General features: G+C 43.5%; 1 protein-coding gene across 1 annotated transcript in view; it reads left to right on the top strand.

Annotated features, from left to right (window-relative positions):
• LOC126298656 (zinc finger FYVE domain-containing protein 9) overlaps positions 1-26,973 on the top strand; it is a 390,138-nt gene that overhangs the window by 45,318 nt on the left and 317,847 nt on the right. Inside the window, exon 2 of the mRNA XM_049990071.1 lies at positions 20,404-20,468. Coding sequence (XP_049846028.1) covers positions 20,404-20,468 — 65 coding nt within the window. The remainder of the gene's footprint in view (positions 1-20,403; positions 20,469-26,973) is intronic.

Raw genomic sequence — 26,973 nt, 5'->3', positions numbered from 1 at the left:
TTGTCTTACTAGTTAAATACGGATTGTAATAAGACATTTATATTTGTATTTCATTAGAATATATATTGGGTAGTGTGCAGTACCTGTTCGTTATGTGCAGTAATGTGGTAAGTATTGATTTATTATCAGAGGATGTATTGTTAAGATTATATGTCATTGTATTATGGTATTAAAAATAAAAAGGATTGTTTCTTGAAGTTTTTTTGCTTATTGTAGTTATTGACAAAAGTGAGAGGAGAGGGGCCAAGGCGATGACTCGAACAGTGAGTGGTGACACTGTGGTTTTGAGTAAGAGGGATGGAGAAAAACATTGAGGTGGTGAAGGTGAGGGAGCCACTTTAGATATTTGCCCTAGGGGAAAAGGGATGAAGTTACACCCTTGGATGATACTGATGACATATGCACACCCATTATGATTTTTAAAAGAAATCTTAGTGTAATATTAGAGAAACCAGTGCAACAGCCAAACTAAAATCAAAGTGGAAACCATCAAATACTGCTTCATTCAAGGTTCAGTATGTAGTCTATTCCATTTCTGAAAATCTAGCCCTACAATGTGAAAGTCATTGGAAACCTTATTAAAGCTTTCACAGTTTTGTCGGTGATAAGAGCACTCCCAACTAAGACAGTTAAAATAATAATTAAACAAGTTTATAATTAGTTTCATTAAACTAATTCAGTACCAGGTGGGTTACATTGTGCCCACCTTCTGAAAATACTGTTATCTAGTCTTTTAAAATTTTGGAAAAACCCCTTTTATTGTTTTCAATGAAGTCTTCTACTTATTCCATAAATGTTTTAAATATTTTTGTTAAACTTAACCCATAAATTTAAGTCTTAATAGTAGATGTGACTTTCTACAATGATTTTCATACTCAGTATTTTCAGATTCAGGACTCTACTTACACATCTGTCTCTCTTTAAAAATTATGTTGTGAGTAAGTAAATAATTGCCCGCCCGGTTAGCTGTGCAGTCTAACGCCCTGCTTTCCGAGCGGGAAGACGTGCAGGTCCATGGCATGGATTAGTGGATTAGTGGTGAGGTCCAGTGTGCTGGCCAGTATCTGGATGGTTTTTAAGGCAGTTTTCCATCTGCCTCAGTGAATACGGGCTGGTTCCCCTTATTCTGCATCAGTTACACTATGTCAGCAATTGCTACGCAAACACTTTCTTCATGTGCGCGTACAAGATAAATACTCTACCACGCAAACATTGGGGTTACACTCATCTGATGTGACACATTTCCGAGTGGTTCCACTGGGGGCCAAAGAGCACAATATCCCTGAGTTTGGTGTGGGGCGGCAGTGGGGTGAGAGGTCTGCTGTAGCCTGTTGTGGGGTTGTGAACCACTGAGGGATATGGTGGGGATGAAGCCTCTCCATCATTTCTAAGTCCCCAGCTCAATACAATACAAGTCAATAATTAACTAAATCTGTATTTTTGACAATATTATGAGGAGGATATATTGCTAATCACAATATAGTGGAGATGTTGAGTCTCAGGAAAGCACAACAAAAGGACTGCTTAACAAGTGATTTTTCAGCCAAAAGTAGACAATACAGAACATGAAAATAAATACTACCAAAATATGACAGCAAAATAAACACATTCACTTCTATGGACACAATAAGGCACTCCAAAAAAGATCAATTGTTGAATAAATTTAGCAGAGCACTAGAGGGGGGGGGGGAGGGGGGGGGCAAGGTTGCTGAATTGAAGTACATGAGATGCAAGAAGCAGGCACACATATAGCAGCCTCTTTTTTACTTTCCATAATTAATGTTTTAATATAATTGAAACTAATCAATTTCACATTTTTATATCTATTATAGGTTTCATCTTTTTGATGCTTGTGATTTATCTTTCATTTACTTCTTAAGAAGAAAACAAACTATGGATAAAAAAGGATCAAAATTTTGTTGTAATCCCTTAGAAACACCTGCACTGGGTGAGTAAGATCTTAGAAGCATAAGTTCTTGGATGAATGATCTGAACTTAAGTGTTGAAGAAGAAATGAAAATCTGCACTTCGTGTCGACTGAAGAAATTTAATGAAAGAAAAGCTGAACTGCTGTTAATGGAAAGCAAAGAATCTTATGGAAAGGTGCAAGTGAGCCGTAGCACATCTGTTGACCCTGAGTTTGTGCATGTTCAAGGCAACTTACATTTGTTGAGTGTGTCTTCGATTTCAATAGCAGAATCCCCAGTAGTCAAGAAACATATCAGCTCAAAGAAATATTGCACAGATACAAAAACTTAAGTGCAGAATAGTTGGAACATCCTTTCAGGGAGAATCAGAAAATAAGTCACTATGATGGTCCACTAACGGAAATAATTGATCAGTTTAAAGACAAATTTAAGACTTCTGGGCAAAAGTGAAAAATTTTGTGTGTTGACTTCACTACCCAGAAGTTGGCCATGCACTTGTATAGAGAGTGAGTTTGGAGTGAGCAACTACATGGCAAAGGGAGGGGGGAGGGGGGAGGGAGAAAAGGGCATACTATCTACTCCTGATCCTAAGCCTCGACAGACCTTGTTTGCAAAAACCGTTCTGGTAGTGAAATACTTTTAAATGATGATATTAGCAGGCAAATGCCTAGCAAACAGGCCTATGCATGCTGAAAATGATTAATTTTAGGAAACTTACGAGAAGGGCACAAACTTTTCAAATCAGATTACCTGCAAATCCAAATTGGATTCTCAAAATTTGCTGAAGTAAAGCCAAGAAACTTTATTACAGCTGAAGCAAGTCGGACATACTCTGGTTGAATTTGTACAGCTCCTCAAAATGTGAAGCTAATGATAGCAGATACAAACTTGAGCAAGGTCTCCATACCAGATTATGAAAGCTCACTTCCCACATACAAATGATGCATGTTCAAAATTGTGTGCAACCCCCAAATACTCAGTGCTTCACAGGTGAATGAGAGTACTGTCCTGATGCAAGCACTTTTAAAGATTCCTTAATTTCTGCATTTGAAGAGGAAGTGACAAGGAACACATCTTACAAACAGTGGATTACTGTTGATCGCTGCATGTTTCAGACTGTAACCAAATCAAGAGAGGAATTTGTGCACAATTTTTGTACACAGATAAAATGACATGACTTTGTTGCAAAACAGCAGTCTTCTTTTTTCTAAAAAGAAAAATTCACTAATGCAGAATGAAGCTTTTATTGCATGTTATTTTGCTGAAAATTTTTTGTTTGTGCTTAAAGATGAAGGCCATGGATTCCATTGGAATAATTCCACTTGCATAATGCAGCCATGTGCTGTTTATTGTGAAACAATATATTAAAATAATAAAAACAATATCCTCACCTACAAAAGTTCTGTTTTATGCCAGACAGTTTGATGCACAACTCAGTACTTGTACATGTGAGATGGTTCAAAAGCACAATATAAGATTCAAAAAAGCTTTACTACTTTATGTCATCATACTAAAAATTTTGAAGGAATTGAGGTAGAATGGCATTTTTACACTACTACGTGTGGAAAGGGAGTGTGCAATGGCATTGGCAATATAGTAAAAAGTCTTGCATCCAAAGCTAGTCTGCTAAATCCTATCACTAATGAAATATTATTTCCCTTCCAATTGTCTGAGTGGCGTAAAGTGAACATCGTATCAGTCATTTTTTTTCTGTGTCTGAGTCGATGAGCATACATCAGAAGAATGGATATTGGATGGGGGGGTGGGGGGGGGGGGGGTGGAGCTATACCAGTTGCAGGGACTCGGAAATATCATTCATTTATTCTTTTGAACAAATACAAGGTTAACACAAAAGTTATTTCTAATAAATCGGGGTTCGCAAGAAACCTCAATGTGACCATAACAGCATTCATAACAGATTCTGGTAATGAATGTTTATGTGAATATGTCTCATTTCTGTTGTTGAACTTACACCAATCGTCTTTCGGACACAGACTATGCATTGGTGTTTGGTCAGTGGATAGTTTGTGGAAAAAAATTGCCCACACAGCACGCCTCATTGCCTCTAAATTATGTGTGTTTTTCCTGATAGCTCTCCCATAAAATAACTGAAGAGAATCAATTTCTAACAGAGTAAGCCTGCCTTTTCCTACTAGTGGTTTTCCATCTTCAAGTACTTCACCTTTCTTATCTTTCAGCAAGCAACAAAGCCTTCCACCAAGCCTCTTTTGGATGTGGCCAACAAAATCCAACTTCTCTATTGTTGTATTGTACAGATTTTTATCTGTTACAGCTTTGAACAAAGAGGAGTCCCCATCATCAAGGTATTTAGTATATCTAATACCATACTGGTCCTCAGATCTAGAGAACATCCTCACAACTACAGCAGTCTCCAACCCTCACTTGAGCCACTGGCAAGAAAAATTATGCAGTTTCTCACTGTCTGCATTGTTGGAAATTTTCCTTGTTGCACACTGGTGGCAGAATTTACACAATTTCTACACCTAAAACTGTACCTGAGTCAATATCAATAACAGATGCAACTCAATGCAGAGAAAAGGTGAAGGCATGTTCAGAAAACCACACAATAAATTACCTCCTTCCCTGCCCTGTCCAAGGCATCTCAGAGTATATAGTAACCTAAAATTGCTTTCATAGGTACCAGTGTCAGTTTTTTTGAAGGAGGAAAGTTAAAATTCATAGTCACATGAATTACAAATTAATTTAAAATCACAAGCTATTCCCACATTCTTTCTTCAAATACAATCATGCTTTCCATATTTTTACAGCTAACACATGAACATGAAAACTTTATAGCTTGGTAGAGAAACTGTAAATCAAAAAGTCTGAATCTAGTGGCATCCATATCATCATCATTCACGCACCTGTACAATTCTCCTGCCCCAGTTTCGATGCTGAAGCTGAGAGCCTATGTTCTTCATTTTGAGCTGCTTCCTCTTTATTGTTGGTAAACCTATGTCCATGAAACCTTCACTTCCTAAATACATTTTTCCAACATACATAATGCATAAATCTTGACTTCCACATAAAGGTTTGCAAATTCATTCTTCCATCTACTAATGTATGTTAGTATTGTCAAAACATAAATAAACCACATGCAAGAAAGTTTTCAGGCAAAGATATAGATGTAAGCCAAAGATATCGAAAGAAAATAGCCTTCACACTGACAAAAATTCTGCTGAAACAAGCAGTTTCCCAAATGTCGGAAAAGGTGGGAGTGCCCGCCAGTGCAGAGTTAATCAGTTTAACAATTTAAAGGCATTTCTAAAGCTGCTATCACGATAAAATTCACACAAAACATAGATTAAACTGTGTAGACCAAGAAAATAATTTTTTTGAAAAATTGATTTTGTGGGCCAAAATATATTACAGCCCTTCTTAATAATGGGAAAATTCCTCAGTAATCTATCCATGAAACAGAGTACATATTTTCTCCTGAGTTTATGTCAAATTGGAGTTGATTATGTGCTAGCTGTTTGTGAGCTGTTGGTTAAGTCTGAATGGACTGAAAACCATTTAGCTCTGTCTCTCTCAATTATTTTTATTTGCAACCACAAATTGAGAATTTTCTAACAATATATGGTCAAAAGTGGACCTAATTGCCATGTGTATTAATTGGAATCAGCTTAGAATTGCCTGAAATAGATGTGCTGTATATTTGGGACAGTTAAATGAAAATGAGACAATTGGAGAAAAAGTAATCCTTGTAACTGTTAACATATCTATTCCCTGTAAGACAAGATGGCCTACTTCTTTATAGAAAAGTATTTGCAGTTGCATACAGAACTGCTATTGTACCCAGGCATGCACCTCTTCATGTGAAGCAAATCAACGTTCATGAAAGGAGACAAATGTCTTTCTTCAGGGTGCTAAAAATGTGGAAATCACATGGGAGAGACTGCACGGAGGATGCGTTAGGACTTCCCAGTTCAATTTCTGTGGCATACTCTTTACAACCTTGGCAACATATGGGCCTGCCTGTTCTCGCATTTCAACTATGCTGCAGAAGTTCTGCTGGAAAGCCCATACACATCCTCCATACTGTCCCTATCTTTTCCCTTGCAATTTCCATCTTTTTGGAGTCATGAAAAGAGACATTCACGGCAGCCAATTTGCTTCGGACGAAGAGACTCTTTCCTGGGTACAATTGTGGTTCTGTAGGCAACAGCAAACAGTTTTCCATGAAGTTGTTGGTCATCTTGTCTCACAGCAGCATAAATGTATTAAAAGTTACAGTGATTACATTTGAAACAAGAAACACTTTCCAGAATCAAACTGTCACTCTGCAGCGGAGTTTGCACTGATAATAAACTATCTGGCAGATTAAAACTGTGTGCCAGACTGAAACTCTAAATTGGGACCTTTGCATTTCGCAGCCAAGTGCTCTACCGACTGACCTGACCTACCAAAGCATGACTCATGACCCATCTCCTATCTTCCAAACGCAAACTACCCCCCCCCCCCCCTCCCCCCTCCTCCAGGTGGCCTCACCTCTGTTTGGTGAGTATGTGCATGGCTACCACAGTCTTTGCAGCACTACATACTCTTTCTGTGCAGCGGACCTACGCTTAGACTCACTCTTACATCCTCTGATTTTTCGTCGGATGGCTCTTTTGGTGCAGACCTTGCCTGGACTTGGCTCACAATTTTGGCCTTGATTTGTAGTTCCACTTCTGGCACTATCTTCATCTTCCATTAACAGTTATATGATCCCCATTATTGGCTTTGGTCTGCCATCTTTTCCAAATTTGAAGGTCACTCACTATGGTGTAAGCTCTGCCTCTGTGCCCTTCCACCCTGGCACCCAGCACAGTAGCCATCACGTTGGGAGGGGGGCGAGTGACTTCCGGTACCTGCACGAGTAGCCCCATGATGAGACAGGGATCGTACTGTTGGTGCCTGCGTTGCACACTCCCCTGTATGCATGGAGTATGTGCCCATCATGACTGGGGCATGGGGACTCCTGGCAGCAGATTACTGACCAGGTAGCCATTGCTGTGGCTAGGTAGTGCCCATGGGGAGATCCCCTATTTGGAGTGGGAGGCACCATGATGGCTAGTTTGAACACAAAGTGACTTAAACTTTCTTCTGCTGGTGGTCACACAACTGCAGCAGTCTCTTGAAACAGAAAGGCCTCATATGATGCAACAAAGTATGATCTCAATGTTTTCCCTTCCCTCACCACACTGTGGGAGTAACACACTACTAGACAACAAGGAGCAAAATCCTCCCACCAATACCTGGTTTGTACCTGGACCAACGGGGACAACTGTTTGGGCACAAAGCCTTTATTTTTTGTGGAACACATCGAAGACAAATACAGGGAAGCAGCAGCCGTCCCTAAGATGAAGAGTGGTTCCATCCTGATTAAAATGTCATCTTGTTCTCTGTCATACGGTGTTGCTCTCTTGTGGAAAGTTTAGTGACATTCTCATGACTGTAACTCCCCATAAGTGTCTCAGTATGGCCCAGGGCATTATTTGCACCATGATCTTCATTTTGCAATCTGATGATTAGCTGCAGGCCAACTTAGAACGATGGGGTGTGTACTTCATCTGTAATGTCCATAAGGGACCAAAGGAAAACAGAGCTGCTACTGGGGCCTTCATATTGGCTTTCAATGGTGATAAGTGTCCTGAGAAGGTCAAGATGATGGTCTACTGGTGTGACAAGAAACCCTATGTTCCTTCTCCTGTGAGGTGCTTCAGGTGTATGAAGTTCAGATATGACTTCCCATTGCACCGCTACCCCTGTCTGCAATGATTGTGGATACTTGCTGCACACAAATGTTCCTTGGGCCCTCGTATGTGTAAACTGCAGTGAGCTCCACTGTCCCTGGTCACCAGTTTGTTCCATTTTTAAATGTGAGATGAAAATCCAGAAGTATAAGACCCTGCGAGCTCACAAGCTCGCATATCAAGAGGTCAGAAGAAAGTATGAACATCTTAATCCCATACAAATGACACAACCTTACACTACACTATGGCTGCAGTGTCATCCTCTGCGTTGTGCAGTGGGCCCTTGGAGCCACCCGTTGATACCTCCCTCCCACCCCCACCCCCAAAAGGCAGCTGGGCCCCCTTCTGGTGTTTCCACTCATTTCAGGAGCATTGGCTCCCCACCTGCCAGGGACACAGGCCCCCATTCCCCAGCCGGAAGTGCCTCATCCTCCTCCGGCTTCTCTAGCTAGGAAGAAGTCACTTGGGGCTCTTCCGGAAGGAAGTTCCTGCTGATTCACAGCCAGATGTCAGCAAGTGGCTGAAGGAACCACAGGCTGCTGGCCATTGGACTTCTCATTCTTCTCTGTCCCTAAAACCAGTTCAAGGACACCTTCCCAGTCGTCGTCTTCTGAGGAGGAAGCGGATGAGAGAGAAAGAGAAAGAGAGAGAGAAAGAAGTCCTGTATGACAAAGGAAACTCTGGCAGCCCCCAAGGAATCGGACTCTGCATGTACTCCTTCTGTGCCCAAGATGGGGATCCCAGTGGCCCCTGAGACACCAGATCTCCACTGGCAATATGCTGCTGAATGTATGTCAGTGGATCCCCTGATGTCTCAGCTGGTGGCAGCACATGACCCTAAGTCATAAGTAACAGATTTTTCCACCATCTGGCTGAGCTTTAGGAGCTTCTAACCACTTGCTCTCCATTCTGTATTGCCATCCAGGCAACGTAGTTTCCAGCAACTTGAACCCCCCTGCCTTTCATGGCTGCTGAGGTTATTTTAAGAATCATATGGACTATGAGAGGAGTTTGTATATATGTCCTGGACACTGTATACAGTGACCTTGTGCCTCTTGTTACACATTTGGAGACTGGCTGTTCAGGTAAGGGCACATCAGGATTTTACCATCTGTAATGTTTATCTCCCTCCCAATGGTGTCATGACCCAGGATGTACCGTCTGCATTACTCTCTCAGCTCCCACCTCCTCCCCCCCCTCCCCACCACCCACCTTTCCAAGTCTTCGGTGACTTCAACACCCATAATCCTTTGTATGGTGGTACAGTGATCACTGGCCATGTAAAGACATTGAAACTTTACAGGCACAGCTCAATTTTTGCCTCTTGAATCCTCATGCCCCACACACTTCAGTGTGACATGGAACTTAATTGGCCATTGATCTTTCCATGTGCAGCCCTGGTCTGCTACCATCTGTCCACTGGAGGGTCCATGATGACCTGTGTGGTAGTAGCCACTTCCCGATCTTCCTGTCTTTCCCCCAGTGTTGCTCCCATGGATGCCTGCCAAGATCGGTTCTCCATTATGCTGAGTGAGATGGGTCACATGTGCTGTCATCCTCAGCTCCCCACTGCAACGTAGCCTATCAATGCAGCTGTTCAGCATACAACAGCAGCCATTCTTTTGGCACCCAACTGGCCATCCTCTCATCCTCAGGATCCCCCCGTCGGAAGATTGTACTCTGGTGGGCCCCAGAGATTGCTGCACCATTAGAGATCATAGGCAGGCTCTCCGACACCATAAGCAGCACCCTTCACTGGGGCACCCCATTGCATTTAAACAGCTGTGTGACCATTTTCGCTATCTCATAAAAACGAAAGCAATAATCTTGGGAACTGTACGTTTCCATCATGTACCTCTCCATTACAGGTATGGGCAAAGAACAGACACCTCTATGGTTCCAGTCCCCTGCAGATGTACCAAGTATTTCTGTAGATGATACCGTTTGTACTGTTCCAGAAACTGTCATCAAACATTTTGCTGAGCATTATACTCACGCGTCTGCATCTGATAACTACCACCCTGGCTTTCGGCTCATTAAATGGTGGTTGGAGTGAATGTGCTTATCTTTTACTACCCATCACATGGAGCCTTATAATGCTCCATTCAGTGAATGGGAACTCTCCAGTGCTTTAGCCCATTGCTCTGATATGGCCCCAGGGCCAGAGCACATCCACGACCAAATGCTGAAACATCCTTGCCATCTTTAACTGGATCTGTAATGAGGGTGAGTTCCCATATCGGTGGTGAGAAAGCACGATAGTTCAAGTACTGAAACTGGGTAAGAACCTACTAGGGATGGACAGTTACTGCCCAATCAGCCTTACCAACATTCTCTGTAAGCTGCTCAAACACATGGTGAACTAGCAGATGTGTTTTCCCCTTGAGTCTTAGGGCCTTTTGGCTGCTTATCAGGGCAGTTTCCGCAAAGGCCACTCCACTGCTAATTATTTGGTTCACCAGGAGTCCACCATCCAGATTGCCTTGCAAGTCGTCAGCACCTCATCACTGTCTTTTTCAACATTCACCACATCCTTACTATGTCACATGAGTGTGATCTCCAGGCTCCATTCCCAGTATTTTTCAAGAACTTCCTGTCGCAAACATATGTTCCAGGTGCAAGTGAGTACTTCACACAGTACTGCCCATATTGAAGAGAATGAGGTCCCATAGGGCTCTGTACTTAGTGTCCCTCTCTTTCTGGTGGCTATCAGTGGTCTAGCAGTGGCTGCAGGGTCTCTGGTACCACTCTCCTTATTTGCCAATGACTTCTGCTTTTTATTATTGCTCCTCTAGTATGGGTGTATCTGAGCATTTCCTATAGGGCACAGTCATGGGCTGTCACCCAAGTTGTTGTTGTGGTCTTCAGTCCTGAGACTGGTCAGAAGCAGCTCTCCATGCTACTCTATGCTGTGCAAGCTTCTTCATCTCCCAGTACTTACTGCAATCTACATCCTTCTGTATCTCCTTAGTGTATTCATCTCTTGGTCTCCCTCTACGATTTTTACCCTCCACGCTGCCCTCCAATGCTAAATTTGTGATCCCTTGATGCCTCAGAACATGTCCTACCAACCGGTCCCTCCTTCTTGTCAAGTAGTGCCGTGAACTCCTCTTCTCCTGAATTCTGTTCAATACCTCCTCATTAGCTATCTGATCTACCCATCTAATCTTCAGCATTCTTCTGTAGCACCACATTTCGAAAGCTTCTATTCTCTTCTCGTCCAAACTTTTTATAGTCCATGTTTCACTTCCATACGTGGCTACACTCCATTCAAATACTTTCGGAAACGACTTCCTGACACTAAAATCTATACTCGATGTTAACAAATTTTTCTTCTTCAGAAACGCTTTCCTTGCCATTGCCAGTCTAAATTTTATATCCTCTCTACTTCGATCATCATCAGTTATTTTGCTCCCAAAATAGCAAAACTCCTTTACTACTTTAAGTGTCTCATTTCCTAATCTAATTCCTTCAGCATCACCCGACTTAATTCGACTACATTCCATTATCCTCATTTTTCTTTTGTTGATGTTCATCTTATATCCTCCTTTCAAGACACTGTCCATTCCGTTCAACTGCTCTTCCAAGTCCTTTTCTGTCTCTGACACAATTACAATGTCATCGGTGAACCTCAAAGTTTTTATTTCTTCTCAATGGATTTTAATACCTACTCTGAATTTTTCTTTTTGTTCCTTCACTGCTTGATCAATGTACAGATTGAATAACATCGGGGAGAGACTACAACCCTGTCTCACTCCCTTCCCAACCACTGCTTTCCTTTCATGCCCCTCAACTAATAACTGCCATCTGGTGTCTGTAAAAATTGTAAATAGCCTTTTGCTCCCTGTATTTTACCCCTGCCACCTTCAGAATTTGAAAGAGAGTATTCCAGTCAACATTGTCAAAAGCTTTCTCTAAGTCTACAAATGCTAGAAACATAGGTTTGCCTTTCCTTAATCTTTCTTCTAAGACAAGTCGTAGGGTCAGTATTGCCGCACGTGTTCCAACATTTCAACGGAATCCAAACTGTGATCTTCCCCGAGGTCGGCTTCTACCAGTTTTTCCATTCGTCTGTAAAGAATTCGCGTTAGTATTTTGCAGCTGTGAATTATTAAACTGATAGTTCAGTAATTTTCACATCTCTCAACACCTGCTTTCTTTGGGATTGGAAATATTATATTTTTCTTGAAGTCTGAGGGTATTTCGCCTGTCTCATATATCTTGCTCACCAGATGGTAGAGATTTGTCAGGACTGGCTCTACCTAGGCTGTCAGTAGTTCTAATGGAAAGTTGTCTACTCCCGGGGCCTTGTTTCGACTCAGCTCTTTCAGTGCCCGGTCAAACTCTTCACGCAGTATTGTATCTCCCATTTCGTCTTCATCTACATCCTCTTCCATTTCTTTAATATTGTCCTCAAAAACATCGCCCTTGTATAGACTCTCTAGATACTCCTTCCACCTTTCTGCTTTTCGTTCTTTGCTTAGAACTGGGTTTCCATCTGAGCTCCTGATATTCATACATGTGGCTGTCTTTTCTCCAAAGGTCTCTTTAATTTTCCTGTAGGCAGTATCTCTCCTACCCCTAGTGAGATAAGCCTCTACATCCTTACATTTGTCCTCTAGCCATCCCTGCTTAGCCATTTTGCATTTCCTGTCAATCTCATTTTTGAGACATATGTATTCCTTTTTGCCTGTTTCATTTACTGCATTTTTATATTTTCTCCTTTCATCAATTAAATTCAGTATCTCTTCTGTTACCCAAGGGCCCCCAGGGGCTCAGCATTCATTTGCTGGGTACGGGCTTGGCGACCCTGGGGTTTCTGAGCTGGGGACTGGTAAGCGCCGCCAGTCCCTTGTTACCGTAAGCTCTGGCCATACTTCAACGACCACCATGCGGCGCGGCGGTGGAATGTTGTGTGTCTCAGGGAGTGGGGATCTTGGCTTGGCCGCCCGGATCGCGGGGATGGAATAAACCTCTATAAACAACCCCTCAATCTCAAGGTGTGCTGCGCACTGATAAGATGCATGGCTGTTGAGGTGGAACAGTCATTAGCGGGCAACCTCTGGGGAACCTGCCGCACCTCAGTTGTATAAGGCTTACCTAGGCATGCGGGGCTCTGTCTAGGTGGATTTCTAGTTCCCTAGCTGCTTGTGGGACCGAGATGGATCCTTCAAAATCCTCTTTTCCTCCTCCCAGCGGCTAGGGTGGGCCGCTGGAAGGTTCTAACACCCAGTCTCTGAAGAGGGCTCGTGCAGTCAGTCCCCCTGACTGCAGCACATCTTTGACAAGTGAAGTCTTTAGTAACAGAATGCATTCTGGTACCTAGACTGTGTTTCTCATTGTGAAACGGAAGGATGGTAGTTTTGAGAAGGTTTCGCCCTTCTATATACAGAAGGGTCTGGAGGGCATCTGTGCTCCTTAAAATCAGTGAAGCGTTTGCGTAATGGGACCTTGCTCGTGGAAACTTCCACTTCCCAGCAAGCCACTAACCTGCAAGCCGCTAAATGCCTTGGGGAGTATGCCATAGACACTGAACTGCACAGCACCTTGAATTATAGCAAAGGTGTTGAGACATGCAGGGATCTAGTCGACATTCCCAAAGACAAACTGCAACGTGAGTGGGCTCCGGAAGGTATCGTTGATGTTCAACATATCATGAAGAGGGTTGATGGCAATCTTGTGCAATCCGACTCTTTTATTCTAACCTTCAGTAGCACAACACTTCCAGAACATATTAAAGCTGGCTTCCTTCGCCTTAGTGTGCGCCCTTATTTCCCGTCACCAATGCACTGTTTTAAATGCCAGCGTTTTGGCCATACCACCTTAGGGTGTAAAGGTGAAGCGACTTGTGGCAAATGTGGTAAGGCTGCTCATGAAGGAGTTGGTTGCTCATCTCCAGCCAGATGTATTAATTGCTCTGGGAACCACCCTGTTTGGAGTAGGGACTGCCGAATATTTTTAGAGGAAAGCAAAGTCCAGGAAATAAAAACAACCAAGTGTATCCCCTACGGTGAGGCCAAGAAGCTCTATAAGTCGATGTAACCTCCCACATTTGCTACATCTTTCGCATCCCTGGTTCAGAAGCCTACTCCAAAAGTCGATGCCTCAACGCAGACCGAGGTGGTGAGTGTTGGCACTAACACCTGCAGCTGTCAATGCACTTGCAACACAGCCAGTGTTTCAGAGCCGGTAGCCCCTACTCGAACGGCAGACAAGGGTACAGTGGCGAACTTGGGCCAGCCCCTGTTGCCTCCAAGAGCTGAGGCTGTTCCCAAGCCCAGTGCACCAATTACCATTCCCACATCAGCTCCCCCAAAGCCCACCAAACCACAGAAAGCTCCTGTACAGCAGCAACACTGGGTCAAATCCCGTGGTAAGCAGTCTGACGATGCGGCTGTTGTTTTACATGAGGCTTCATCTGACTCTTCCCCAGAGTTGATGGAATACGACGTATGTGTGGGGCAATCATCTCGCCCCACACCTGCCCCTCCACCTGCTGCGGTCTCCCCGCCTCATTGGAGAGACAGTATGAAGGTGCTACCCCCAACATAGACGGCTCCCATACTTCAGTGGAACTTGCAAGGGTTCAGGATGCATGTGGAGAACTTCATCTCCTCTCTCAGGGTAGACCACTGTGTCTCTGTCTCCAGGAGACTTACTTCCATCCCTCATACTCCCCTGAGCTGCGAGGCTATACACTCTACAAAAAGGATGACCTGCGTGGAGAGAGAGCTAGAGGAGGTGTAGGTATTTTCGTCAGGACGGACTACCACTCCTCGCTTATGACGACTTTACAGGCTGTCGCTGTGTCTGTGCAAGTACATCATCGATTGACTGTCTGTTCACTTTACTTGCCCCCACATGACGCACTCGATGAAGTGGCCCTCACCGACCTCCTTACACAGCTCCCCCAACCATTCATTATTTGTGGTGATTTTAATGCCCACAATGTGCTTTGGGGCTCTGCAATTACCTGCCCCAGGGGTAGAGCAATTGAGAGGCTTCTCCTGTCATCCTGTGCCTACTTGCTCAATGGAGGACATAGTACTCATTTCTGCACAGCGACTGGGTCGTTCTCGACCATTGATCTCTTGCTTTGCTCTCCAGCTCTTGCCGCCAGTGCTCACTGGGAAGTGGTCGCTGACTTGCATGGCAGTGATCATTTCCCCATCTGGATTCACCTGCCAGATGGGCGTGGGCCCCGAAAGGAGACCACCACGATGGGTGCTCAGTGGAGCTGACTGGACACTTTATAGCCAGTTGGCCCAATTTGAACACTGTGCGACTGTTGAGGTGTGGGTGGATCATATTAACGAAACAGTCCACCACGCTGCTGCAGCATCCATTCCACAGTCCACGGGACCCCGGAAGAGGCCACCTGTGCCTTGGTGGAGTGCCGAAGCCGCTCTGCAATCAGGACCAGGCGTGCGGCTCTGCGTCGGTTCAAGTCTCGGCCGACTGCTGAGAACCGTGCAGTATTTCGGGTGGCGAGGGCAAGGTGTCGCTGCATTATTCGTGAGAGCAAGAAGAGGTCATGGCAACAGTTCCTGAACACCATTAATCGTTCCACCAAAAGTTCCATTGTGTGGGAGACCATCGGGAGAATTTCTGACAGGAGGGAGGTGCCCCATAGCTGCTGTAATGAATAACGGCACTCTCCACACGGATCTGCGAGACATTGCCCAGACTATGGCAGCATATTTTGCTACAGTTACTGCAACAACCAGTCAGGATCCAGGTTTCCAGTGCCATAAAGCGTTTGCTGAGAGGTATACTCTGGACTTCCAGTCCACCTCTCATGAAGTTTACAACTGCACATTTTCTATGTGGGAGCTGGATTCTGCATTGTCTGGAGCTCGTGACACATCCCGTGGTCACAACAGGATCCATTACAGTATGCTATGGCACCTCACAATGCACAACAAAGAAATCCCTCCTCGCACTTTTTAATGCAATTTGGGCGTCGGGTTACTTTCCTGACGCGTGCCGTGAGGCAGTTTTAATCACTTTTTTAAAACCTGGAAAAGACCGCACAAGCCCAAGTAGCTACCGTAGTGTTGCCCTCACTAGTTGCATAGGGAAGACTTTGGAGCGGATGGTCAACCGCCGCCTTGTCTGGATGTTAGAATCCCGGCAACTCCTTAGTCGCTTTCAGTGTGGGTTCAGGAGGTTTCATTCCACCTTCGATAACCTTGCCCTCCTGGAGGCGGCTATACAACAAGGTTTCCTACCCCGTCATCACCTTCTCGGTGTATTTTTCGACATTGAGAAGGCCTACGATACCACTTGGAGGTGTCTCATCCTGGAGCAACTTCACGAATGGGGTTTTCGTGGTTGTCTTCCTCTTTTTATTCAGTCTTTCCTCTCGCCACGATATTTTAGATACCGAATTGGTGATGTCCTGTCTGATCGCTTTGAGCAGGAGAACAGTGTCCCTCAGGGTAGCGTTTTAAGTGTGACACTCTTTGCCATCGCTATTAATAGCATTACGTCCATAGTGAAAAGTCCTGTCTAGTGTTCTTTGTTTGTGGATGATTTCTCTTTGTTTTGCTCTTCTTCAAGCCTTGCAACGACAACTCGTCAGTTTCAACTTACGATTAGATGTTTGGATGACTGGGTGTGGAGGAGTGGTTTTAAGTTTTCCACCGAGAAGTCTGTGTGTTCTTTTTAGCCGTTCTTGTTCGATTTTAACCTTTCCTGAGTTGCGGATGAGGGACACTGTTCTTACTTTTAAAGACATGGTGAGGTTTCTGGGGCTCATTTTTGACTCCAAGTGGTTACCTCATCTTAAAGACCTGAAACGGCGGTCACTTAAGACCTTAAGTATTTTAAAATGTCTTAGCCATAGTACATGGGGAGCTGACAGGACTTGTCTGCTCCAGTTTTACAGGATGTTTGTGCGATCTCAGCTCAGTTATGGGTGCACGGTGTATGGGTCTGTGAGGCCTTCTTACTTAAAGATGTTGGACGTTGTGTACCATGAAGGGCTTCGGTTGGCCACTGGGGCATTCCAAACTAGCCTGTGCAGAGGCTGATGAACCGCCACATCCTATGCGGCGACGGCTACTTACAGTGCGCCAGGCGTATAAAACTTTGTCCACACCATACACCCCTGCATTCCATACCATACCATGCCGTTGCTCAGCCCCCTCTGGCACAGTAATTTCATAACCGGCAACGTGCGACGCAGCCCCATGGGATTCGTGCACAGGATTGCCTTGCTGCGATGTCTATGGCTGGCCTTCGTGTTTTGCGTCGCGGTTGAAGCAGATCTCCACCTTGGCTCCTCCGCAGACCCAAACTCATTTTAGATTTGACTAATTTTGAGAAAGATTTTACATTCCAATCTGTTTTTTTAACATTTTAGATGTGCATCACAGTTTCACTGTCGTGTATGCTGATGGCTCCAAGCAGGAGAATTTCCTTGGCTATTCTGTAGTGTTCCCTGATCAAGTTACCTGGATTCGCCTCCCTGCTGAATATACCGTTTTCGCAGCGGAGCTCCACGCAATCCTGAAGGCACTGGAGCAGATGAATCGTGTTCGGGGCGATCGATTTCTTCTCTGCTCCGATTCTCTTAGTGCCTTACAATCACTGCAGAACCTGTACCCGACTGAGGAGATGGTCCAGCTGATACATAACCAACTGTACTTGCTCCAACGGTGGGGTACGGAAGTATCCTTCTGCTTGGTGCCTGGTCATGTCGGCATATGGGGCAATGAACAGGCCGATCACGCTGCCAAGGAGGCCTGCAGAGAGCAAGATGTGGTCCAGTGTCCTATTCCCTTGCAGTCAGTCATCGCTGCACTCCACAGGAAGTGCATGGAGTTGTGGGAGGACGAATGGCTGGCGGTGACGGCCAATAAACAGCAGTTGATAAAGTCAACCACTCGGCTGTGGCGTTCGTCCTGCCGGTTCCTCAGGCGGGAGGAGGTGGCCCTCAAATGTCTTCGGATCGGGCACTGTCCTCTCACACATAGCTTTTTATTACGGCGGGAGGATCCACCATTTTGTGATGCTTGTGGTGTGCACATCTCTGTCCGTCACATTTTAACAGACTGCATTTTATGATGCACGGGCAGAAGCACAAGTTGATGGGATCTGCCTTCTGTTTTAGCTAATAATGAGATGTGTATGTCTAGGGTTTTTAAGTTTTGTGATGTGTCTGGACTCTGGCCTAAAATTTTAGGCTGTAGGTTTTAGTGTATTGCAGAGTGGCTGACTCCTCCCCTTTTTTTCTTGCGGTCAGCCAGCCACTTCCATCTGCTACATTGTTTTAGCTTCCTCTATCATTTTCTTTCTGTGTTGTCCATGTTTTACTGCTGACGCTCTGCTTCATCCCATGCTTTGGTGTGGGTGAGTACATGAGTACACGATTGTTACCCATGTTTTCTGTTCCGTTTTATATTCCTGTTCTGGGATTTTTCTTGACACCCGTCTCACTAAGTTACTGAACGGGCGCTGAAGACCTTGCTGTCATGCGCCCAAAACCCCTCTACTACTACTACTACTACTACTACTACTACTACTGTTACCCAAGGATTTCTACTAGCCCTCATCTTTTTACCTACATGATCCTCTGCTGCCTTCACTATTCATCCCTCAGAGCTACCCATTCTTATTCTACTGTATTTCTTTCCCCCATTCCTGTTAAAATTGTTCTCTTATGCTCTCCCTGAAACTCTGTACAACCTCTGGTTTAGTCAGTTTATCCAGGCCCCATCTCCTTAAATTCCCACCTTCTTGCAGTTTCATGGCTTTCACTTTTAAGTTGCCAAGACTTGCATTATACACTTCGGTCACCATCGTAGTGCCCACCCACACCCTATCTAGATGATCTGTTACTTCTTGGATTCACCGCTATATGGGGCTGATCTTCTATTCCCAGCTGAAGTAGCTTTCCCACCTTTGCCAACTTGAGCGAAAGTACTGGTGCCACCTCAGTACACTCTGCTGCTTCAGTAACACCAGATGGGATGCAGATCGCTCAACCCTTCTACTGCTCTACAAAGCTCTGGATCAGTCCCATCTTAACTATGGGACTCTTGCATATGTTCATCATCACCCCAGCATTGCGTATTCTGCAGCCCATTCAACATTGTGGGGTCTGACTTGTGACAGGAGCCTTCTGAACTAGCTCTGTAAACAACCTACTAGTAGAGGTTTGAGTCGTCCTATTACCTATCAGGCAGCCAATAACAGCTGCTGAATTACACTATATGCAGTCATAGCTTCCCTGAATAGCCCAACTTCTGTGTCCTTTCCCTTGGAGAACGATGTGGGTCCACAACAGTGACCCAGAACTAGGTTTACAATTGCTGCATGCCTCCAGTGTCTCTATAACTGAAACTTCCTCCATTATCACCTCTGGTCAGGGAGACATTGTATCGGTCCCCACGGCTTGTGCTCCGACCTTGTATGTGTCTCAAAGTATCCTTTGGGCCAAAAGATTCCATTGACCCCACAATTTTTCGCCGACTGTTCTTGGCTGTCCTTCAGACACATCTGGATTCGGAAGTGGTATTCACCGATGGCTCAACAGTCGATGGACCAACAAGCTTTGCATACACACACACACAGTGCAGTGAACTCCACTCTGTCAGATGGCTGCAGTGTCTTCACTGATGAATTGATGGCCATTAAACTAGCCTTTAGCCATGTTCATTCATCCACTGGCAAGAGTATCCGAATCTCTAGTGACTCCCTTAGCTGCTTTCAGGCTATAGACCAGTGCTACTCTCCTTGCACACTGGTTGCAGCTATCTGGGATCTTGTCTCTGACTTCCATCAAGATGGATGGCTAGTCGTTTTCGTTTGGACCCCTGGTTGTGTTGGGATTTTGGCAAATGTATGAGCTGACTGGTTGACCAAGCTGGCCACCAGGATGCTAATTCTGATTCTGGAAATGGGTCCCCAGAACCAGACTTTCAGTGGTTTATATGCCACAGGTTGCTGAAAGTCTGGAACTCAGAATGGTCTGCCCTGATCTCCCCAAAGAAACTGAGGACAATTAAGGAAACCAAGACCACAGGGCAGTCTTCCCTGTGTCCTTCTTTCAGGAATACACTGTCCTCTGTCAACTCCACATTGGCCACACTTGACTGACCCACGGCGACATGCTCCGATGTGAGGATATCCCTCACTGCCAATGCGGAGGCGGAGCCTGCCTGACGGTGGCCCACTTACTCATAGACTGCCCTAATTTAGCTCCTTTGAGGTGGCATCTTAATATTCCTGACACACTCCCTCTGGTGCTAACAGATGACGCCAAAGCGGTTGATCTGGTGTTACGTTTCGCCTGCGAAGGTGGTTTTTATTAATCCCGGTAAGGTAGGGCTTTTTGGCCTCATTGATTGCCTGAGGGTTTGTAAGGACACCCCACTCCACCACCCCCCCCCCCCACCCCTTAACGCTCATCAGAAATGTAGTAATTAAATACATAAAGTCTCTGGGCGTAAAAAACAAAAACTGTTTGTTTGAATATTAACACATTCCAGTTGTGAACAATTTTTAATATGTGAAGTCCCTATGTTAAGTTCATACTACTGTAGAAGTGATGTGACACATCTTTTTTCTTGTTTCTGTGTGAGACATTTATATGGCATATATTTACTTTTAAATGAAGTTTTTACAGATGACTAAAGTGCCTTACAATATAACTTATGAACTGTGCAAGGGAGCCAAAATGTAATCAAAAAAATTATTTTTCTTTGCAGATCGTGAAGAACAGCTTCTAATGGTTGGAAAAAAAGGATTCAGCGGTATTACGTCAACAACCAGTGTAAGTAACCTTAATTCGTACACACACTCTCAGAAAAAAGTTGCAATACCGAGGAGGAGTATTGCGATGTAAACAAAAGTTGATAAGCACATTTCTACATGTGAAAATAATGTCTGTTAAAAATTTCGTACAAGTTGCATAAGAGTGGGGCTTGTAGTGCCACTCTGAGGATGTAAATCATGTTTGATCTAAATACATACTGTAAAATCCGCGAGCATTAGTTATCTTTGAGATTGGACATGGTGCATTGATGACATTCATCGAGGATGTCTTTAAGGCAACAATGACACGATTCGATTATCAACACCTTATTGAGTCTGAACAAGGTCATGTAATAGGGCTGTGAGAAGCTGGATGTTCCTTCTTTGATATTGCAAAAAGACTCTGCAGGAATGTAGCCTTTGTACATGATTGCTGGCAGCAATGATCACAAGAATATATCGTTGCAAGAAGACCAGGCTCCTGACAGCCATGTGGCACTATCAAGAAGGAAGACCATTGTGTTCAGCATATGGCTCTGGCGCATTGTACTGCATCTGCAGCAGCAATTTGAGCAGCAGTCGGGCTCACAATGACGCAACAAACTGTTACAAATGGTTATTTCAACAGTTCCGAGCCAGATGCCCTGTAGCGTGCATTCCACTGACCACAAACCAATGCCATTAGTGAATTCGGTGGTGTCAAGCGAGAAGCTCATTGGAGGGCACTGTTAAGGTCTGTTGTTTTTTCCGACGAAAGCTGGTTCTGCAACGGTGCCATTGATGGTTGTGTTTTGGTCAGGAGGAGGTCAGTTGAGGGCCTGCAACCAACCTGTCTGCATGATAGACACACTGCACCCATAATTGCACGTATTGTCTGGAGTGAAATTTCGTGTGGCAGCAGAAACATCTCGTGCATCCTGACTGCAAATTTGTATATCATCTGGTGCTTCAATCTGTTGTGTTGCCGCGCCTGAAGAGCATCGCCGGGGATCTTTCCCAGCGGAATAACACTCACCCCAATACCACTGTTGTAACCCGACACCTTGACACGTCGCCTTGGCCTGCTCGATCTCCAAATCTGTCTCCAATTGAGCACAAATAGGACATCATCAGATGACAAATCTAGCATTATCCGCAACCAACATTAACTATCCCTGTATTGACTGAATAAGGGCAACAAGCCTGGAACTCCAGCCCAACAAATGACATCGAGCACCTGTACAACACAATGCATACTTGTATGTTACCTAGTCAAATGCATTCCCAAAATTTCATTACTCTACATTAATTATTTTTTGGTATTACAATTTTCTTCATCAGTGTAGTTTACTAAATTAGAAGATAATTTCATTTTATGGTGATTGTTGGTGGATAATATGTTCTTTGAGAGCCTCACATCTAGTCTACAGTAATTTATAGAGTTATGTGCTTCGAAGGGTATGATGCCGTAGATTTTTTGCAGGAATGTGTATGTTTCTTTAGGTTTCAACCTCTAAAGATTTTAGAATATTACACTGAGATGACAAAAGTCATTTGACAGTGATATGAACATATGCGGATGGTGGTAGTACCATGTACACAAGGTATAAAAGGACAGTATATTGGCAGAGCTGTCATTTGTGCACAGGTGATCACATGAAAATGTTTCCGATATCAATATGGCCACACGATGGGAGTTACCAGACTTTGAATGTTGAATAGTAATTGGAGCTAGATGCATGGGACATTCCATTTTGGAAGTCGTTAAAAAATTCAATATTCCGAGATCCGTGATATCGAGTGTGTGCTGAGAATACCACATTTCAGGCATTACCTCTCATCACAGACAATGCAGTGGCTGATGGCCTTCACTTAACGACCGAGAGTAGCAGCATTTGTACAGAGTTATCAGTGCTAACAGCACTGCACGGACATACCCCGAGGCGATTAAAACCTGCAAACCACCCACCAGAGTGTTGTTTCACCATGTATCAGCATTATCCTTAATTTATGAGCATGAATGTATATATTAATACCTTCAGCTGCTGACAGGCATTGATATATATCAACAGGGACAGGTGAAAATGTGTGCCCCGACATTCTTACCAAGTCCCGTAAGAGTTCGGGTAAATATGCGTGCATCCGCACAGGAGGAGGAGGTCACAGCTGGTAATGCCAGAACTATATACTTTATATAGATAAAGGGTACCTGTTCTTTTGGACATGTCCGAAAGAACAGGCACCATATCAATATAAGTATATAAAACTCCATACAGTCCGTGGACTAAATTTGAATGCTTCAGAAAAGGGGTTACTATCCAATAAAATGTGTAATCATATTTAGAGGAACAATGTGGGAAATACAAGTGGCAAACAACCACAGATTACAAAGTGTTGAAGGTTGAAGGCAAGTTGTAAACAGTCATCAGTCAGATGTAAATTATCAAAATGTTTAAATGAAAAAGGACAGAAGCAAACAATCAAGTCATCAGCCAGACAAAAATTATGAAATGGTTTAAATGGAAAAGGGTGCTAAGCAAAGTTTCAGATTAGAGCCCCTAAATCGTAGGAAATAAGTCCGCAGTGAAACAATAGTGCAGTCAGCAAACATAAGCCATGTTGCCTAGAACCTCATTAACAAATACTATAAAACATGTACAAACAATAAATATCAAATGTGAACATCAACTGATAGAGGTACAAAACTGTAACATTCTTAACAAACATTTCATCTCCCCTACTGGCAACATAACTCCAAACACAGATCCATCCAATATCTCAGTATGCTGCTACACAATAGATACGGACTTCAAATTTGAGGCAGTAAAAGAACAAGACATAAACAAAATAATTTTACAGCTTAAGTGGTTGTGATGGTCTTCCCAGCAAAGTAATTTTTAAAAAAAAATCACAAATGTTATGGTTAAACCAATTAACATACCAACTGTAGTTTCAAAGAAGGTGTTTCCTAATGCATTGAAAAAGAGCGTTGTCAGACTAATATACAAAAACAGGATCAAAGGAGGAAGCATCAAACTACAGACCAATCAATATCTCTTGAGTCCTACATTTAGTAAGATTATTGAATCAGTAATACTGGTACAGCTTAGTTACTTTTCCACTTAAAATAATATTCTTGCAAAAACCAACATGCATTTTGAAAATATTGCAACACCACAACAGCCGTCATCAACTTAACTAACCGAGCGAGGTGGCGCAGTGGTTAGCACACTGGACTCGCATTCGGGTGGACGATGGTTCAATCCCGTCTCCGGCCATCCTGATTTAGGTTTTCCGTGATTTCCGTAAATCGTTTCAGCCAAATGCAGGGATGGTTCCTTTGAAAGGGCACGGCCGATTTCCTTTCCAATCCTTCCCTAACACGAGCTTGCGCTCCGTCTCTAATGACCTCGTTGTCGACGGGACGTTAAACACTAACAACCACCACCAACAACTTAACTAAAAATGTAAACAATAGACAAACATAAGTTATGAAAATGAGGTCAAGAAAGTCAACAGTATTTCAGTGTGTGCTGCGGGGGTTAATTAGGGGCCATTTCTTTTTCTTGTGTATGTCAATATTATACATCCTTCTAATTCCTGTATAATTACTTATGCTGTTAACACCTTTCTACTGTTTTATAGTGATGTAAGGAGGAAAGAACATTTTTCAACACATGGGATATCTGAGATTGCTAAATATTTTAGTAACGAAGGCCTAAAAGTAAATGCCAAAAAATCAGTTACTGGAGCTCTATGCAGGCAACGCATGCCACAGATGTGTAAGAGATATTTGTGGAATTTAATATACAGACAGTGTAAATTGTCCAACTATCCAGAACTTTATGAAGGGGGGGGGGGTGGAGGGAGGGAGTGAGTGAGTGAGTGAGTGAGTGCTCTATTAGAGAATTTTCCCATTTGTAAGCTATCGAATATGGATTGGGGGGGGGGGGGGGGTGTATGCTGCTGATATGCACTTCAGTGGAATACTGATGCTACAAAACAGATCTTTTAGGCTGATGCATGATCTAGGATACATGAAGACCTGTCATGATGCCCTTATCAAAGTAACTAATTCACTGTATTTCTCTCTCTCTCTCTCTCTCTCTCTCTCTCTCTCTCTCTCTCTCTGTGTGTGTGTGTGTGTGTGTGTGTGTGTGTGTGTGTGTGTGTGTGTGTGTGTGTGTGTGTCACATTTTTGTAAGCCACCAGGATGACACCCAATTGCTACGATGTACAAAACCACAACACAAAAAATAAGAACAGTAATTACAGACAAAGAACGACATTCAAAGTGCTATGCCATGTTCCATATATAAGTAGCTCAGTGTGGTACAACAAATTACCAGAATTAATAAATGTATATAATAGGGCTCATTTAAAACAAATTGAAGACTTTTCTTGTGAATAAATGTGTGTATGCACTGAGAGAATTCTAAACTGTTGTTAAATATGTTATGTATTAAACCTGTGTACACAAATATGATATATACTATACCTTTGTAACAGTATGATGTTTACAAAAGCCACCATTTGATGACCACACAAAAAATAATTTTAAATTAAATGAGGGTTGTATAATAACTGCACAGGATTTCGCCATCGTAGTGTATCATATCAAAGAATGACTAGAGATTCATAATGGGCACAGGGACATTGTAAGTCACTTCATTTTCTTCAAAAAATGAGTATATACAAAGGGCAACCTGGACAATGAAAAAAAAAAAAAAAACATTGTACATCAGGGTTTAAAATTCAGCGACACACACATACTTAGGAAAACAAGAAAGTCCTAAGACATCTTTCTCCATTGCCTTGGATTCATAACAATAATGATGATGAAAGGTAAACGTCACTGGCAACGTGGCTCTCATAATTTAGTTCAATATGAACAAATTGATGATAAATATATAAATCTATACTAAAAAAAAAAACACTTTATGTAATGAGATAGGGATTACTTTGTGTGTCACTATCATGCAATCTGCCTTTTTTTTTGTGAATGGAGCACAGTAAAAATTACTTGTTGATAAGTCTTCATATGAACATTAATTTCTCTGCATTTTCCATCATGGTCAATGTGCAAAACAAATGTAGGAGCAAGCAATATGTTGCTTGATTCGAGTAACTATGATCTCTGAATTTTTATGTGAAACTGTCACAGTTACTGGATGAATCTGTGATGAAATTTGCTGTGCTTTCTTGAGTCTCCTATATCTCATTTATTTATCCTTCCTAGTAATGACCCCACGAAGACATACAGTAATCAAGAATCAATTGCATGATGCTTTTACAAGTTACTTCCAGTATGAGTGAATTACATTTCCCCAGCATTCTCCTAATGAGGCTCAATCTAGCATCCGCCTTCCCTTCAACTGATTGTGGATGTTTAAGGGCTACCAATTCACCATGGGACTGTAGTCTGCACGAAAGTGACCTCCATGGTTGTGACTAGGTCAAATGTGGATTGCCTGTTTGGTAATTATACACACTGTTCCCTACCAATACCACTTGCTAGCAGATTGTAAGCAGTCACTGCCTGAATGTGTGTGTGGAGCCTCTGCTAATACCTGTCTGTGTGGTTCAGTAACAAGCTTAATCCTCACAGGGAAAATTCTTGCCTTTAAAGAGACCTAGGGATGCACTTTGATTCTACTATGTATTCGATATCAGTTGTGTTGAACTGCTCAGTGGAAAACTGCTACTAATTTTCTCTTGCCATACCACTTCCTAATATGGAGTCATGTTTCTGAATTGTAAATGCCTGAAAGGGCACTGACTTGACGAAAGCGTAACAGGGATAACTGGTTGCTCTATAGCCAGCTGACTGTCTCTGCATACCAAGGCAGTGTCTAGGACATAGTGGAGGGAGCATGTTAATCAGTGTGTCACTTACTCACAGAAGTGTGCATCCCAGTGACATCTAGTTAGCTCAGGAATGAATGGGGAATGCCACTTGGTAGTCAGGGACAGGCATGGAACTATAGATCTTGCCCAGCCCCACAATCACATGCAGTTGCAGCTGAGCATCAGGAAACTGGAAAAGTGGGCAGATAAGAATTTCATCTGAGAAAACAACATGTGTAACCGACCAGTTCTGAAAATGGAGACACTATTTTAAACTTTGATTATTGTATTGTATGTTAACTGGGGACCTAGAAACAATGGAGAGGCTCCGTCCCCATTGCAGCCGCAGTGGTCCACAACCCCAAGACAACTACCGCAGTCCACTTCACCCCTCTGCCGCCCCACACCAAACCCAGAGTTATTGTGCAGTTCGGCCCCTGGTGGAACCCCCCCCCCCCTCCCTTCCCCCCCTCCCAGGGAACTTTTCTCACCAGATGAGTGTAACCTTTACGTTTGTGTGGTAGAGTAATGGACGTGTACTCGTACATGGAGAACTTGTTCGCACAGCAATCGCCGTCATAGTGTAGCTGAGTCGGAATAAGGGGAACCAGCCCACATTTGCCGAGGCAGATGGAAAACCGCCTTAAAACCATCCACAGACTGGCCAGCTCACCGGACCTTAACACAAATCCGCTGGG

This window comes from Schistocerca gregaria, chromosome X, assembly GCF_023897955.1.
Source record: "Schistocerca gregaria isolate iqSchGreg1 chromosome X, iqSchGreg1.2, whole genome shotgun sequence".
In the NCBI taxonomy this organism is placed as follows: Eukaryota; Metazoa; Arthropoda; class Insecta; order Orthoptera; family Acrididae; genus Schistocerca; species Schistocerca gregaria.
The sequence above is the reverse complement of the archived record's forward strand: the minus strand, read 5'-3'. Positions and strand labels throughout refer to the sequence as shown.